The 17,157-nt window shown below is 34.2% G+C and overlaps 1 protein-coding gene across 1 annotated transcript in view; it reads left to right on the top strand.

Moving 5' to 3' along the window:
- SYCP2 (synaptonemal complex protein 2) overlaps positions 1-17,157 on the top strand; it is a gene marked incomplete at its 5' end in the record, with an annotated part of 58,096 nt that overhangs the window by 22,925 nt on the left and 18,014 nt on the right. The window contains 11 exon segments of the mRNA XM_082670756.1: positions 481-629; positions 1,809-1,883; positions 2,323-2,469; positions 5,314-5,413; positions 6,266-6,423; positions 8,212-8,275; positions 8,615-8,672; positions 9,190-9,323; positions 9,473-9,912; positions 15,828-15,955; positions 16,748-16,784. Coding sequence (XP_082526882.1) covers positions 481-629; positions 1,809-1,883; positions 2,323-2,469; positions 5,314-5,413; positions 6,266-6,423; positions 8,212-8,275; positions 8,615-8,672; positions 9,190-9,323; positions 9,473-9,912; positions 15,828-15,955; positions 16,748-16,784 — 1,490 coding nt within the window.

Raw genomic sequence — 17,157 nt, 5'->3', positions numbered from 1 at the left:
CTGGTACTCAAGTTTTTATCAGACGTTCATTGTCAACACGTTTGTAACTGTGGATTTAATAGAAATGTCTGAATAGATGCTTATGCCTAGGAATAGTTAGTTATGGAATTAAAGTTATTTTCTTTTTTGCCTGTTTTAAATTAAGAAAATAGTTTTCTCAGATGTGTTCAAAGAATATTTATTAAGAACCTGTTAGTGTCCAGGATGTACTCAGGGCTTTAGTTCATTAATTATTGTATTACCTTGTAATTTATAGATCAGGAAACTGAGACTTTGAAAAATAAACTGAATTGTTGATTTCTTTACGTAAGTAGTTAGTACCAGAATTGATTAATTTAAATACTTTTAAATCCTAAAAGTTAATTTTATTTCAGTTCATTTTAATTGGTATGCTGCATGCTTTTCTTATTTATAGTATACCTGTAGAGTGGTATCATAGGAATTAATGTAAACTAATCAGTGTGATTCATTTGTGTACAGTGAGAGAATCGAAGAAGCTACTGACTATAATTCTGAAAAATAAAGTAAAAATTAGTAAAAGAGAAGGGAAAGAATTGCTTTTGTATTTTGATGCATCGTTAGAGATCACTAATGTGACACAAAAAGTTTTTGGTGCAGATAAGTATAGGGTAAGTTAAACTCTTTTTAATAAACATTTATTTTCATAATTCTGGAAACTTTCAGTTACTTGGGACTAAGTTTCATTGATTTTTTTTTCCTACAATTCTTTATAAAATAACATGTAGATTTTTAGTCCTTTAAGTTTGTATTGTGGAATGGCCATCAGATTGTTAGCCATACCCTTTCAGTTACCGATTAGAAAGAATCTCAGATGACAGAATTAGCAGCACCTACTCAAAACATTTAATGAATTTCTGCGAGGTGTTTAAAAAGTGAAATGAGACAAAGACTTGTTTTCAAGATATTAAACATTATGAGAATTATAGAATGTGCCTCAGAAGAAGTAAGTGGCATATAGAAAATGAAGTATAGATGTTGAAGAAAGAATACCCATTAAGAGTCAGATTTGAAGGAAAGGCTATGGAGGTGGGCCTTGAAATGGCCTTTGAAGTTAATGAATGAAATTTAGATAAGATGCTTTCCAGGACTGTGGAAGACGATATGAGTCGGATATTGTTTAACTGGGAATCAAGGTGGCAATTCATGTTATGTTTAGGGAGATGTTCAGTTGACAAGCTTGGATGGTCCACGTCTTAGTTTGTTCAGGCTACTGTAACAAAAATACCATAGACTGGGTGGCCTAAACAACAAACATTTTTTTCTCATAGTTCTGGAGGCTGTGAGTCAGATCAGGGCGCCAGCAGACCCAGTGTCTGGTGAGGGCCTGTTTCCTGGTTCATCGATGGCCATCTTTTCACGGTGTCCTTACATGGTGGAAGGGGTGAGGGATTTCTCTGGGGTCTGTTTTATAAGAGCACTAATTCCATTCATAAGGGCTCTGCCCTCATGACCTTAGCAACCCCCAAAGGCCTCCACTCCTAATACCATCCTTGGGGACTACGTTTCAACATACGAATTGTGGGGGAAACATTCAGTCTATAGCGTGCAAAAGATTTATGGTGAAGAATAGCAGATAATATGCTTGTGAGGAACCCTTACCAAAATAGGCTAAGACCGTGGTTAGTGGGGACTCATTGAATTATTCTGAAAAGAGTATTTATATGTATAAATAATAATGATTTAAGATAATTTGGCAATTTTGGAAGGAAACAGGTATAGGAAATAATTGTATTAAAATGGAAAGAACTGGGAGAAAATGACATCCCTTTGAATTAATTTTACTTTAGGAATTTACCAGAAAACAAGGCATTTCCGTTGCCAAAACATCTGTGCATATTCTTTTTGATGCAAGTGGATCACAGGTATGTGTCTGACTTACTTGATTTTTACCACTGGGCTAAGTTTAACCCTAAATAATGAGAGCACAGTAATAAAGTTCATCTTGGAGGGTGAATATCTAAAAAATAAATTGTCTCAACATAATGCCCCAATAAGATGTATATACTTTTTAAACACATTAATAATCATTTATTTCAGTACAGAAGGTAGATTGTTATTAATACCAGTTTTGGTAACTTTAAATAAAAATCAGAAGTACATGTTCTTCCAGTAATGCCAAAGCCTGTATTATGTCTATTAACATTTGAAAAAGGACTAAAAATTATAACAGTACATAGATATAAGACAAAAAGAATTGACCTTTATGAGTGTGAGATGAATGAGCGCTTTACGAAGTCATCCAGTGATTGAGAACTTCCTATGGTTTGCAGTTTTAAACACTTTTTCCTTATTCTCCAACAGATTCTAGTCCCAGAAAGTCAAATCTCACCAGTCGAAGAAGAACTTGTTAGTTTGAAAGAAAAAGCTAACCCCCAAGAGGAATTTGCTAAACCTCCAAAATGTATCAAAAACAGTAATCAAGGAGACATAAAAAATAGTCAGCCTAAGGTATATATGGCATCAAAATAGTCATTTATAAAATAGCATAGGTCAAATCATTGCTATATATAATTACAGAAAAAAGCATCTAGAATTCATATGTTCATCAGTAACATTTCAGAGTATTTCCCCTGCATTTTACAAATGCAAACAAGAGTTAGTGTTTCAGCAGACTGTGTTTATATGTAAGGTTTAGGGATTTAGGACAAGGTATACTATACACTTGTAAGTTTCAAATTAGAGATATATAGGAAAGTAACTACCACTTTTTGCATTTATCCTTTCTGTTCTGTCTCTGCACTGGCCAATACAAATTTATAATGTAATGTTCTGTTTACTGGCATGAGGAAAGAAAGCAAAATACTAGGTTCTTTCTCCTCCTCCTCCTGCTCCATTGAGGATCTCCTCTAGGCTGCATGTGATAGAACCATTTCTCAGCCGCCTCTCCACATCTTGCTGTGACACTTGACATTGCTAACAGCCCTCTCTTTCTTAATGTCCTCTCCTTTGTCTTCTGTGTTAGCATTTTAATTCTCTTTTTACTTCTGTTACTACATCAGAGATACTTTCTCTCACTGTCTCCTAAATGTAGATTTGCTCTAAAAGCTTGATACCCAGCTTTCTGAACATGTCTATGCCTTCTCCCTTAGAGAGCTTCCTTCCTGTGCATAATTTAAGCTCTTAAAATGTACCAGGCTTCTGTTCAAAGTTCTATAGCTACGTTACTCTTTTTTTTTTTTCTTTTTTTTTTTTTGTGGTACGCGGGCCTCACTGTTTTGGCCTCTCCTGTTGAGGAGCACAGGCTCCGGACGCGCAGGCTCAGCGGCCATGGCTCACGGGCCCAGCCGCTCCGCAGCATGTGGGATCTTCCCGGACCGGGGCACGAACCCGTGTCCCATGCATCGGCAGGCGGACTCTCAACCACTGCGCCACCAGGGAAGCCCTCCACTTACTCTTTTTATATTTCCCTTGGTTGTGTCTCTTCAAGCCCTTTCCTAAAGTCTACCTCAAACTCTTTATCTTTTGCCTCAAGTTTGCATCTGCCTCCATACTTCAGTAATGTTACCATTCATTTTTCTGATGATATCCTTGATTCCAAACTCTTCTCCCCCCATACCTAGAAGCAAGGTGCTAGTGATTGTTCTTTCATAGTATCTCTCACATCGTTTCCTCCTTATTATTCCCTTTACCGTTACTCATTTTAGCATACGTAGGTTATACAGTAACCTTCTAATAGTGTCTTTGACACATTGCTCCATTTTGTGAGCTACCCTGTGTCGTACACCACTGATTTTTCTTAATACCAGTATCCTCATAGCATTCTTCTGCTCAGAAAGCCTTGTCATCTCTGTGTTTATCCCATTAAATCTAAGTTTTGACTTAGTTTGAAGACATTCTGTAATTTAATACTACTCTATCAAAATACCCTCCACTTTAGTATGGTCAGTTGCTTTACTGTCTCTTTTTTTATGGCATGCTCATTCTTGCCTCTGTACTTTCATTCATGCTGCTTTTACCTCTACTTATCTAAAGTGTACTTACATTTGTAAATCTTTGTTCATTTTTACTTTCTTAATGGAGCTTTTCCCGATTATTTGTTTTTACTAATCTCTCACCTTTAGGCAACTATAACTCTCACAGGCTCTTCCATACATTGTGTTACTATTTTCCCCTGTAGTCTGTGTCCTTCATTAAATTAAAAGTATCATTTTTGTCAACTGTAGTTCCCTCAGATGATTAGATTATAAAAGCCTTTTTTTTGTCTTTATATCAGAATCATAACTTGAGTACTTACTAAAAATGCAGATTCTTAGAGCCCCCCCACCCACCTAAACCTATTGAATCATAACACAAACTCTGGAAAAGATCTTAACCACACTAAAGTTTGAAAAACATTGCACTGTTGTTAAATACCCACTGTGTTTTCAATAAGGACTAACTGTTTGAAGCATTTATATGAATAAGTAACTTTTTGGATCTCATTCATTATATACCACTAGAACTGTAATTTCTTTAAGAAGAATCTGCTGATTCAGTAGCTTATTTTCTGGTTAATCTTAGAATTCACTTTTCTCCTGTCCTTCCCCACCTTTCCTCCATTGCCCTATATACATACCTCCTCAAAACTCCATCAATATTTTTTTCTCTGTCTTAGAGGCAGGTGCCTTTTTCAAAACAGCTGTCTTCTCCCTCTTTATGGTTTGTCATCATGTACTCCTTTGTACGGCATCCTCTGGAACTCCTGTCTCCTGTAGTCCCTCCTCTGCTCTTATCAGTCATTCTAGGCTAAAGTTAGAAAATGCACATCTTTTTTGGAACACTAGCTTGTGTGCCACTGAGTCTCTGAACTCCTGTAGCTGCGTTTTACTCCAAAGGCTGTTTAGTCTTCACAGAATATTAATACAATTTTTTAAATGTGTGAAAGTTTTGAACAAGGCTTAATGTTATGAAAACTTTCACAAACAAGTTTACATAAATACGTGTTCCAAACATTATCCTTATGAAATACAATAGGAAATTGTGAGCCAATGGTTAACTAGATAAACTGAGTGTCAATAAAATATTTTCAGCTAATATATAAAGGTACAATAATTCCAAGTCTGGATATTCTTTAAATATTCTTTAAAACAACACCCTTTACTTGTTTCGGCTATCTATTCAATACCAAACGTTAGGATAAAATCCCTCAAGTCAGGCTAAACTGCAGATATTTCTGGATATCATATTGTTTATAAAATACCATATGTCTTTTGTGTGTAGTCAAGGTGAAATGTTGTGAATAAAATTACAGGATATTTAATTTCAAAAGAGAATGTATATTTACTGTGGGTTTTTTTTTTCTCATGGTTTAAGATAATTACTCCTAGCAAAAGAAAAATGTCTGAAGCATCAATGATTGTTCCTGGCTCAGATAGATACACTGTGAGAAGTCCAATATTTTTAGTCAATACATGTAAGTTTTATTGCCTTTGAAGATTCCTAAAAAGTATTATTGTTTTAAGCTGGCATTTTTTAAATTCAGGAGTATTCTGGACCTAATTTATCTAGAGGATAATTTGGGGATATAAAAATTAATAAAATATGAACCACAAATGTCTTCTGTCAAAAAATTACAAATGTCTGAGAAGTTTAATGGGTATCCATATAAACATTATTCAGAATATTAATATCCAGCATTAATAATTTGTTGTAATTTTAAGTGAGAGCCAGCATAACACAGTGGATAAAGCATTAAATTAATCAGGCTGCTTGGGCTTGTTTCCCCACTCCTGGGTATGTACTTTGTAGCTAAGTTTAGAACCAGTTTCCTTTCTATGAAATGGGACTGAAGTGTCTAACCTCATCAAATTAAACTGTTTAAAGGATTAAATAAAAATTATTCATTAAACAAATGTTGTGAAACATTTAGACAGTGCCTGGTACATACTAAGAGCTAAATAAAAATTTTAAAATAATCTGATACTGTGTACTAGTTGGTATAAACACAGTATTATTTAATCTTTATGACAATTTAATAGTGACCTTCTGTTCCCAAAATCTGATTGCCTACTGGGAAATTATCTAATATTTGACAAACTTCTCAAACTTAACAGGTCCAAAATAAATTCATCTTTCCACCCTCCCTGCCAGTTTTTCTCCATTTCTTACCTTGGAATATGGCGTCCATATCCAGTTACTCATCTAAATCAGAAACCTGGGACCCATCTTAGAATCCCCTTTTTTAACCTTCCTCAGCAAAAAGTGTCTCAGTGAGAACAACATAGAAAATCCTACAAATATAGCAGTCCTTTGTCCTCCTTTTTAGCAACACTACGAAGAAGAAGAATTAAACCACCACTGCAAATGACGAGTTCTACAGAAAAACCTGGTGCTTCTAAAACATTGGAAAATGGAGTGGATAATGCTGTATCACTTAAATCTAGACCATCTGAAGAAAGAAATAGAGGAGATAATACAGACAAAGTAACTTTACTTTGAAAGCATTTTTAAATAAATTTTTATCAAATTATTGTAGAAATACATAATTGAGCTAATTACTTTTGCAAGCAGTGAGTGTTTCACTTTTCCTACAGTATTGCTTTTTAAATTTTTTAGATATCATTTATTGTCCTTGAAAGTAAGTTCTTATCAATCATTTACTGTGCTAACAGTAAAATTTAGAAATATTCATTCAGTGTAACTGATTTATGCCTTCACTAGGAGAAATGGACTTGCCATCATTCTTTAGTTTATTATACAAATTAGTGTCTGCTATGGGGAAGGTTCTGGTTTAGAAATATAAGACACAAGTGGAATCTTTTAGTATCTCAAAGTCTAGCATGGGAATTAGACAAATTAATAAGATGATTATAATACTGTATGTGTTCTCAGATGTACATACAGGATGCAATAGAAACCTAGTAGAGGGGCAAGTGCCTAATCCCAGAGCTGGAGGGGAAGCTGAAGATCAGGAGATGCTCTTTTAGGAGATGGAGAAGAGTTGATTTTTGAAGGGTCAATAAAGGTTATTAGTCACATGGACATCGAGGAGGGCATTCTTTTCAGGAAGTTGAAGGGGGGACAGAGCAGGGAATGGATGAGAGAAAGTTGTGTCTTGGAGAAATAGGTAATCAGAGATACAGATAAGTTTGTAGATGAGGAGGAACACCTGAAAGCTTTTGTTTTCTCTGAAGTGTGAGCATGGTGAGCTTCTCTTGGGGACAGAGCCTTGAAGTAGAGGGCTCAGAGACACACAGAGGTTTGGAATAACTACTGAGAGAGAATGGAGAGGGGGAAGAATAAGTACAAGTGTTAGGCAGTGTTGAGGGCCCAGTTCAATTTTAAGACTATGAAGCTTATCATGGCATTAGTTTAGAAGTAAGTATAATTTCCTCAAATAAAGCTTAGCAGCCTTGGTGTTACAGTAAAAAAAAGAAAGATGGTGGATGTAAAAAAATTTTTAATGGTTATGAGGCTGAAAGATAAAGGGTGCAAGAGTTGAAGATATTAGGAAAAAATAGTCAAAGTAATGGTTCAAATTGTCTAGCTAAGTGTTTCTTAATAGGGGCAATATTGTTTAGCTGTGCAGTGTGGTTCTGAATGTTGTAGGATGAGAAGTGTCCTAGGCCTGTGCTTACTTATTGTCAGGAGAGCCCTTCTGTCATTGTGACAACAAAAAACACACCTGTGCATTTTCATACTGCTCCTCTTCCAGTAGGGAAGACAGCCAGGAGGAGGCAAATATCTTAGTTAGAGGGTATATTTTTCTGATAGTGATGGCAAATTTTTATTTGGTCCGGGAAGGTATGTATCTGTGGCTGTGGAAAGAGGGAAGCTTGCTACAGTCAAGAAGTTACTTGTGCAGTGGCCAAAACTTTATAAAATAAGTTAATACTTCATAATTTCCGGTTCATATGTATGTTAGTGAAAAGACAGAATAGATGCAGGCTATGAGATCAATAGCAAGAGAAGATACGCCAAGGAGGTGCTAGAAATTCTCAGAGAGGAAAATTGAATTATTTTTCTAGCTGTGGCTGAGATCAGAAAATTTGTAGGATCTTCTGCCTCCTTATCTGCAATGAAAGTTACTTTCTTGTGTTTTAGGATAGGCAATATTCTAGAATGGGCATAATCGTATGAAATAAATAGAAATACTATCCAACTTTTAATAGTAAGGCAAAAAAGTTTTAAACTTTAATACTCTGACTTTTAAAAGTTGTTTTCATATAATGCCTTAATTCAAATTTATATTAAAATTTCTCCCGTTTATAGCATATCGAAACTGATAGAGAAAAGACAGAAAATAAGGACATTGAATTCCCAAACCAAAATTTTAGTAAGTAATCTTTGGTTTAATTTTAGTCATCCTTTATACACACACACACACACACACACACACACACACACACTCTCTCACACTCCTCTCTATACTTCCCTTTCATTTATTTGAAAAAAAGATTTATAATGAATACATTCAGCTTTATGCAAAGAACTTAGAGGTTACAAGAAAATATAATACAGCCTTGGTTCCCAAGAAGTTTGGGTCTGGGAGGGGGAAGATGAGATCAATCAATCTTTCCATCCCAGTATGTGAACTTCGATCAAATTCTAGCTTTCATTTTACCCTGCCAACTGCACGAAAAAATGAAAATACCATAATTTTTGTTTTATTTAGGTGAACTCCAGGAAATTGTTCCTGATTCACAGGCAGTGGGAAAAATAGATAAACCTGTGTAAGTATGAGAAAACCCATCAAATCATTTAGCCTATAATAATGTTACTTTTAGATGAGTGTAACAAATTTAAAGGACAAGGCCTTTATATTCTTAGAGTGTAGTATTGGTTATAGAATTTATCATCTTTCAAGTATTATTATGATCGCACAATGGGGAATAGCCTATATGTTTCTTCAACCAACGTAACTCTTTTCAAATTGACTTAAAATGAATGAGATTTTAAAACAATAAAGAATGAATGTGAAGAAAATTAACCAAGTTTAGATATACATGAAGACGTGTAAGATATGTGAGATGTATTTAGGTAGATATCAAAATAGTAGCAATAATGGAACTTTTAAAATAATATTCTTTAATCTTGATCAATTATATAGTAAATTTTAACTTTCATCAGGACTTTTCATACTTGACTGTTAAATTTCTGTCAGTAAACATTGACTAAATAAAAAGAATCAAGGCCTTATATCAGTCATAGGCTAATGTTTTGTGATAAGCAAATGAATTTATTTTGCAGGTTACCTGGTGTTTTAGACAACATCTGTGGAAATAAAATGCACTTCAAATGGGCACGTTGGCCACCTGTAACAAATATTAATCTGTGTAATAACAAAAGAGCAAGTACTTCATCAGGAGACACATTTACTCAAGGTGAAACACAGTTTTCTCTGTATATAAAATAGTTGTTCAAGGAAATACTCATTTCTTGAAATGTCTTAACAAATATTTTGGTTTTAACAAATTTTGTATATGATCAGTTTATAAATTTAATAAGGATTAATTTCTCATTTTCCCATTAGATATTGTTATCAACAAAAAACTTACTAAACAAAAATCATCCTCTTCAATATCAGATGATAATTCTCAGGAAATGGGAAAGGTGCAGTATGGGAAAGAAGTAATGCAGCATAACAAAATACATAAAGCAGAAGTAGAAGTTTGCAAAAGAAACAAACAACAACAACTAAATCATTCTAAACATTTGGAGGAGAAAAATACTGAAAATACAAAGCAGAGTGATTGGCATATTGAATCTGAAACTACTTTAAAATCAGTTCTCCTAAATAAGAAAGTTGAAGAATCTGTGATCTGTAGGAAGAAATACATACTGTCAAAAGATGTGAATACTGCCATCTGTGATAAAAGCCCTTCTCCTAGAAAAAATGCAGAAAGTCATAGAAGATCAGGGGAAAGACTGACATCTGAATTTAATTCCTGGGATTTGAAACAAAAAAAAATGGTGAGCTTTCAGTATGTTTTATTTCTGCACACCCATAATATGCCTACTTAATAACATAAAGTGAAAGAAGCTTGATTAATTGCTACAAATTTAGTGTTTGTAATACCCTGTCCTTTTTTTAATTGAAGTATCGTTGATTTACAATATTACATTAGTTTCAGGTATATAACATAGTGATTCAATATTTTTATAGATTATACTCCATTTAAAGTTATTACAAAATAATGGCTGTATTTCTCTATGCTGTGCGATTTACCATTGTTGCTTATCTATTTTATATTTAGTAGTTTGCATCTCTTAATCCCATACCCCTATCTTGCCCCTTTCCTCTTCCCTCTCCCCACTGGTAACCACTAGTAATACCATGTTCTTTAATTCAGGCTTAGACTCTGAGAGTGCATGCCTCCTGAACCCCTTTCTGACCTCTCCCCAGTCCCAGCCCCGATAGAACCTATGTGCCTGCTGGCACATAGCTGGCATGTAAATAGGTATAGCATGAATGAACCCTGCAGTTCCTTGTCTCCTCTTATTGGGTCTCTCCCACTCTGTCCCTCAGATTCTTCTGAACATGCATATAGAACTGCCTGTGCCTCTCTTATGGTGATTACCTTTCTTTTTTAATAAATGGTTATTTTGTGTGGTCTTTCCCCCCGTTTTAACCTATTAGAGTGTAAAGACTATGTTTTATGCAACGTTTGTTTTCCTGCATGGCCTAGCACAGCTTTGCACGTAGTAGCATCTGAAACATTTCTTGGATTATTGCCTTAAAGTTTGACGAGGTTTTTCAAGAAAGTATGTAAGTGGGGTGGAGGAGACTTATCTTCCATTGTAAATGTTGCTTGTCCTCATTGCAGACTCCACTTCTTCAAATTAATCATCTGTAGAACATCTCCAGGGGAGTTTTAGCTAGTTTGCACCATACTTTGAGACTGAAAGTTTACTTTTTGTAGCAGTTAAAGTTATAAACCTTTTCTTTGGTCATTGCTACCAAGATTCAGATTAAGAAAATTTTCTAATCAGAATACATTTCCACTGCCAGTAATGCAATCGCTTTTGCACTATGCCTTAAAAGATCCAGGTTGTACAGGCCTTCATTTATCTTCCAGAGTGTTACTAATACCTGGGTGGCCAAATTTCTAAAGTCAGTGTAAAATGTTCATATATTGGAGCATCTTAGTGTGCAAGTGAAATACTTAATAGCCAATTTTGCAGTTGTTGTATATAATTAGATATTATTTCATTTGTCTTGACCAGGCTACTCTTTATTTTGTTTTTAACCTGCAATTCCCTTTTTCTGCCTCATTTGGCTACTTTCCTTTTTAACCAGATCCTTTTGGGTCACTTTCTTCTTGATTCTCAGTACGCTATTCTCTCTTCTTTCTAGTCTTAGCTGCTATTTAGTTCCTTCAGACCCAGTGGAAGTAAGTTTCTTTTTGTCTGAATGCTGATCTGTCCTTCAATTTTAATTTTAAACTGTTTTCTTTGGAATTTAGAATCATTCCACAGAATTTTTCTGATCTAGTCATTTTTTTCCTGGGAGCACAGAAACTTGATCTTTTCTAAGCTGTGCTTTTTTTTTTTTAAATCAACTTCCCGTTTTCAGAAGTTCTCTTTGCTCTTTCATAGCGTCACTCTCTTTATTACTGTGCAGCATTTCCTGCCACTCTCATTCATGGGTGACTCTCCTCTAAGGTAGTCATCTGTCTGATCATGTCTTTCTATTCACTGGATAAACCCAGAGAAATAGAACCTCTGTAGTTCAGTGGTACAGATTTCCCACATTGGCTCTAATTATGTCAGAGTTCTTAATAATATTATATTATTATACACTGTTTTAGGGGAGGTTTGTTTTTGCTACATTTTTATCAAGGCAGGTATACCCTGTCTTCTGGTAATCTCAAGAAGGGATAGTAAGTAATAACTTATTATCTATTATATATAAAAACATATGAACTTAAAAATGGTTAAAATAATAAATTTTATGTCATGTTATATTATATTTTACCATAATTTAAAAAACCCATATGCATGATGCTCAGAAAAAAAATAAAACTAAAAGCAAGAGAACTCATATCTTTAGTAAGAGTGTTCAAGTTTTCTTTTAACCAGATAATCTAAAATTATGCAGATAATATTCCTACTTCGTAGTCTTTCCATTAAAAAATTAATAGAATTTTTTAGAGCAGTTTCAGGTATACAGCTATACAAAGAGTTCCCACATACCCCTTCACTCCACCCCAGTTTCCCCTATCATTAACATCTTACGCTAGTAGATTTGTTACAAATGATGAGCCAGTACTGAAACATTATTAACTCAAGTCCATAGTTTACATTATAGTTCACTCTTTGTGTTGTGTATTCCATGTTTTTTTGACAGATGTATAACAACAGATATTGACCCTTAGAGTATCATGCATAATAGTTTCACTGCCCCAAAATTCCCCTGTGCTCCACCCCTCCCTTGTTTCCTCCCTCCTCCGCCAAACTGCAGGCAATCACTGATCTTTTTACTGTCTCCATAATTTTGCCTTTTCCAGAATGCCAGAGTTGGAATCATATAGTATGTCATCTTTTCAGATTAGTTTCTTTCACTTAGCAATATGCATTGAATGTTCCTCCGTGTGTTTTTATGGTTTGATAGCTCTTTTTTTTTTTTTTTTAATGCTGAATCCATTGTATGGACATACCAAGATTTGTTTATCCACTTACCTGTTGAAGGACATCTTGGTTGCTTCCGTGTTTTGACAATTACGAATAATGCTTCTATAAACATTCGTGTGCAGGTTTTGTGTGGACATAAACTTTCAACTCAGTTGGGAAAATACCAAGGAGCATGATTGCTGGGTCATGTGGTAAGAGTATGTTTAGCTTTGTAAGAAACTGCCTGTCTTCCAAAAGTGGAAAAAATGGCTGTACCATTTTTGCATTTCATCAGCAATGAGTAAGAGAGTTCCTGTTGATCTACATCCTTGCCAGTATTCGATATTGTCAATGTTTTGGATTTTAGCCATTCTTACAGGTGCTTGGTGGTATCTCGTTGTTTTAATTTGCAGTTCCCTAATGACATGATGTTGAGCATCTTTTCATATTTTTATTTACCATCTGTATATCTTCTTTGGTGAGTTGTCTCTTCACATCTTTTGCCCAATTTTAATTGGGTTGCTTCCTAATTGGTGAGTTTTAACAGTTCTTTGTGTACTTTAGATACAAGTTCTTTATTAGGTATGTATTTTACAAATATTTTCTCCCAATCTGTGGTCTGTCTTTTCATTCTCTAAACAGTGCTTTTTGCAGAGCAGACATATTTAATTTTAATGAAGTCCTACTTATCAGTTTTTTCTCTCATGGATTGTGCTTTTGGTGTAGTACCTAAAAAGGTATTCCAAACCCAAGGTCACCTAGATTTTCTCCTATTTCTCCTATGTTGTCTTCTAGGAGTTTTATAGCTTGCACTTTACATTCAGGTCTATTATCCCTTTTGAGTTAATTTTCATGAAGGGTATAAAGTCTGTGTCTAGATTCTTTTTTTTGGCGTGGTGATGTTCCAGCACCATTTGTTGAAAAGACTAACTTTCCTCCACTGTACTGCCTTTTGTTCCTTTGTCAAAGATCAGCTAATTGTATTTATGTGGGCCTCTTTCTGGGCTCTCTGTTTTTTCCATTCTATTTGTCTGTTCCTTCACCAATACCACACTATATTGTATTCAATGTCTTTTCAGTAAGTCTTAAAGTAGGGTCAGTCCTCAGACTTTGTTCTTCTCTGCTGATATTGTGTTGGCTACTCAGGGTCTTTTGCTTCTCCTTGTAAATTTTAGAATCATTTTGTCGATAACCACAAAATATCTTGCTGGGACTTTGATTGAGATTACATTGAATTTATAGATCAAGTTGGAAAGAACTGACATCTTGACAATATTGAGCTTCTTAAAATACACGAACATGGAATATCTCCATTTATTTATTTAAAAAAATTTTTATTTTATATTGGAGTATAGTTGATTAACAATGTGTTAGTTTCAGGTGTACAGAAAAGTGATTCAGTTTTACATATACATATATCTGTTCTCCATTTTTTTTAGATAGTCTTTGATTTTTCATCAGTCATGTTTCCTCGTATAGATCTTGTACATGTTTTGTTAGATTTATACCTAAATATCTCATTTTGGGGGGTGCTAATATAAGTGGAATGTAATTTCACATTCCAGTTGTTCATTACTGGTTTATAAGAAAGTGACTGACTTTTGTATATAAACCTTGTATCCTTCAATTGTGCTATAATTGTTCTTTAGCTCCAAGGATATTTTTGTTGATTTTTTTGAGGTTTTCTACATAGACGGTGATGTCATCTGTAAACAAAGACAGTTTTATTTCTTTCTTCCCAATATGTATGTAGTGTATTTCCTTTTCTTGTCTTACGGCATTAGTAAGACTTCTAGAATGATGTTGAATAGGAGTGGTGAGAGCAGACATCCTTTCCTCGTTTCTGATATTAGTGGGAGTATCTAGTTTCTCTCCATTAATTTATAATGTTAGCCGTAGTTTTTTTTTTTAGATGTTCTTTATCAAGGTGAGGATATTCTTCTCCATTCCTAGTTTTCTGAGAATTGTTATTGTGAATGGGTATTGGATTTCATCAAATGCTTTTGTGCATCTACTGATATGATCATATGATTTTTCTTCCTTAGCCTGGATTTTATTTATTTATTTATTTATTTAATTTTTCGCTGTGTTGGGTCTTCGTTTCTGTGCGAGGGCTTTCTCTGGTTGCAGCGAGCAGGGGCCACTCCTCATCGCAGTGCACGGGCTCTCACTGTCGCAGCCTCTCTTGTTGCGGAGCACAAGCTTCAGACGTGCAGGCTCAGTAGTTGTGGCTCACGGGCTTAGTTGCTCCGCGGCATGTGGGATCCTCCCAGACCAGGGCTCGAACCCGTGTCCCCTGCATTGGCAGGCAGACTCTCAACCACTGTGCCACCAGGGAAGCCCAACCTGGATTATATTAGTTGATTTTCAGATGTTGAATCAACATTGCATACCTGGAATTCCACTTGGTTGTGGGTACATAATTCTTTTTGTATGTTATTGTATTCAATTTGCTAAATTTTTTGTTGAGCATTTTTGCATCTATGTTTATAAGAAATATTAGTCTACAGCTTTCCTTTCTTGTAATTCCTTTGATTTTGGTATTAGGATATATTGGTTTCATACTGTGAGTTAGGAGGTACTCCCTCTGCTTCTGTCTTCTGAAAGGTTGTGAAAAGTTGTATAATTCTTCCTTAAATGTTTGATAAAACTCAACAGTGAACCCATCTGGGCCTGTTGCTTTCTGTTTTGGCAGGTATTAATTATTGTTTCAATTTCTTTAATAGATTAGGCCTATTCAGATGATTTATTTCTCCCTGTGTGAGTTTTAGTAGAATTTATCTTTCAAGGAATTGGTCCATTTACTCTAGGTTATCAAATTCATGAGCATAGAGTTGTTCATAATATTTTTTTATTATCCTTGTGATTTATCCATGTGATCCATAGTGATAGCCTCTCATTTCTGATACTGGTAATTTCTGTATTTTTTCTTAATGAACTTGGCTAGAGGCTTATCAGTTTTATTGATCTTTTCAAAGAACCAACTTTTGGTTTCCTTCAGTTTTTTATGATTTTTTCCCCCATGGATAGAAACTTTTTTTAATAGCTGCAAAGCACTCTGCACATTTCTATATGTTAAAAGACTTTTCCTAAGTTGTTGTAATGCCTAACAAGGTGCAAACTTATTAAGTTTTTTTAAAAAAAATTTCTGACCCCTTTTATTTCTCTTTGTAGTTATTTATACAACCAGATTTTTTTCTTAAATTTTTTCAGCCTTTTTTTTCCTTTGAAGGTTAACTTGGTAGAGTTTTTAAGTAGCTAACAAATTGTTTCAGAGAGAAAAGTCAAAAGGGAAAGGATTTACTGATGCAGCAGAATCTTTGATAAGCCAAATTAATAAGAGATACAAACCAAAGGATGGCATAAAGTCTACAAGAAAATTAAAGGAGTCTTTGATTGACAGGTATGTTCTTAAATTTAGAAATGAATATTTTTCTGAGAGATACAACTAAATTATTTTACCTAGTTTTAAGGTTAGTTTTAAACATATGTCCAAATAATGTAACTTTCCATTAGAAAACACAGGTACTTATTTACTTTTATAAATAGAATCTGTTTAAATTATATAGAAAGGGAACTACAATTGAAATTAGTCATTCTAGTATCTGATTACATTTTATAAAGTATCAAGAGCACCATATTGATACAGCATACCATTTCAGAAATAAATCTTTAGGATATAGACATTTTAGAAATGTTATTTATTGAGACTAGTGATGAGTAAGACTAAATATATTTACATATATTGCTTAATAAAATATGAAATTTAAATGACCTGAAATGAGTTATTTTGTATTGTATATATGTATTCCTTGTTTGCAGTCCTTCTGAAGGTTTTCTTTTATTACAAAATGTTTCTTTATAGGCTTCCAGGTAGTTAATTCATGTTTAAGTTAATTCTGACTCTATATGGCATGAAAAAAATTACTCTCATGGCAGAACCATTCATTTAAATTGTCTGGCACCTCCTGCTGCATAAGTGATTCAACTTAGACTTAAGTTTTTTTGTTGCTGTTTACTGTGTGTGGAGTTGCAAAAATATCAGACTAGGACTGTCACATTTCAGTTACTTGTAGCATATTGAATGTAGACTTAGTGATCCAAATATGTTTTACCTTATATAATATGGATTTTATGAAAAACATTCTACTGACATTTAATTGCCTTTTTAATTTTGACAAAACCTTTTCTATAGTGGTTTTTCAAACAAATCTGATCTACAGCTCAGTAAGGTAAGTTTCATGTATTTAACTACACCAAATGTATAGTCAAACTCTATGATATTTGACTTTACAGTAAAATAGAATAGTAGTAGGATGGAAGTAGATTTAGTGTTTTCAGCATATTGAAAAATGGATTAAACAACTGACCAGATTAGTGGCAAGTACTCAGAAAAGCCCCCTAAACTTCTGTTCTGCTTTTCAAAGAAAATGCTTCTTTTACATACATGTGTGATATTTTTACTTTTTGGTACATGATTCAGTACCATTTTTTTCCTAACTTATCCCATCTCTCTTGACAATAAGATCATCCTGAAGTCCATATTTTTGTTAAAAACATTTATTATTCATCCAGGTTTAAAATATCAGTTATCTTTGATTTATT

Source organism: Grampus griseus, assembly GCF_964374135.1.
Source record: "Grampus griseus genome assembly, chromosome: 14".
Classification (NCBI taxonomy): Eukaryota; Metazoa; Chordata; class Mammalia; order Artiodactyla; family Delphinidae; genus Grampus; species Grampus griseus.
This window is presented reverse-complemented; position numbering and strand designations above follow the sequence as displayed.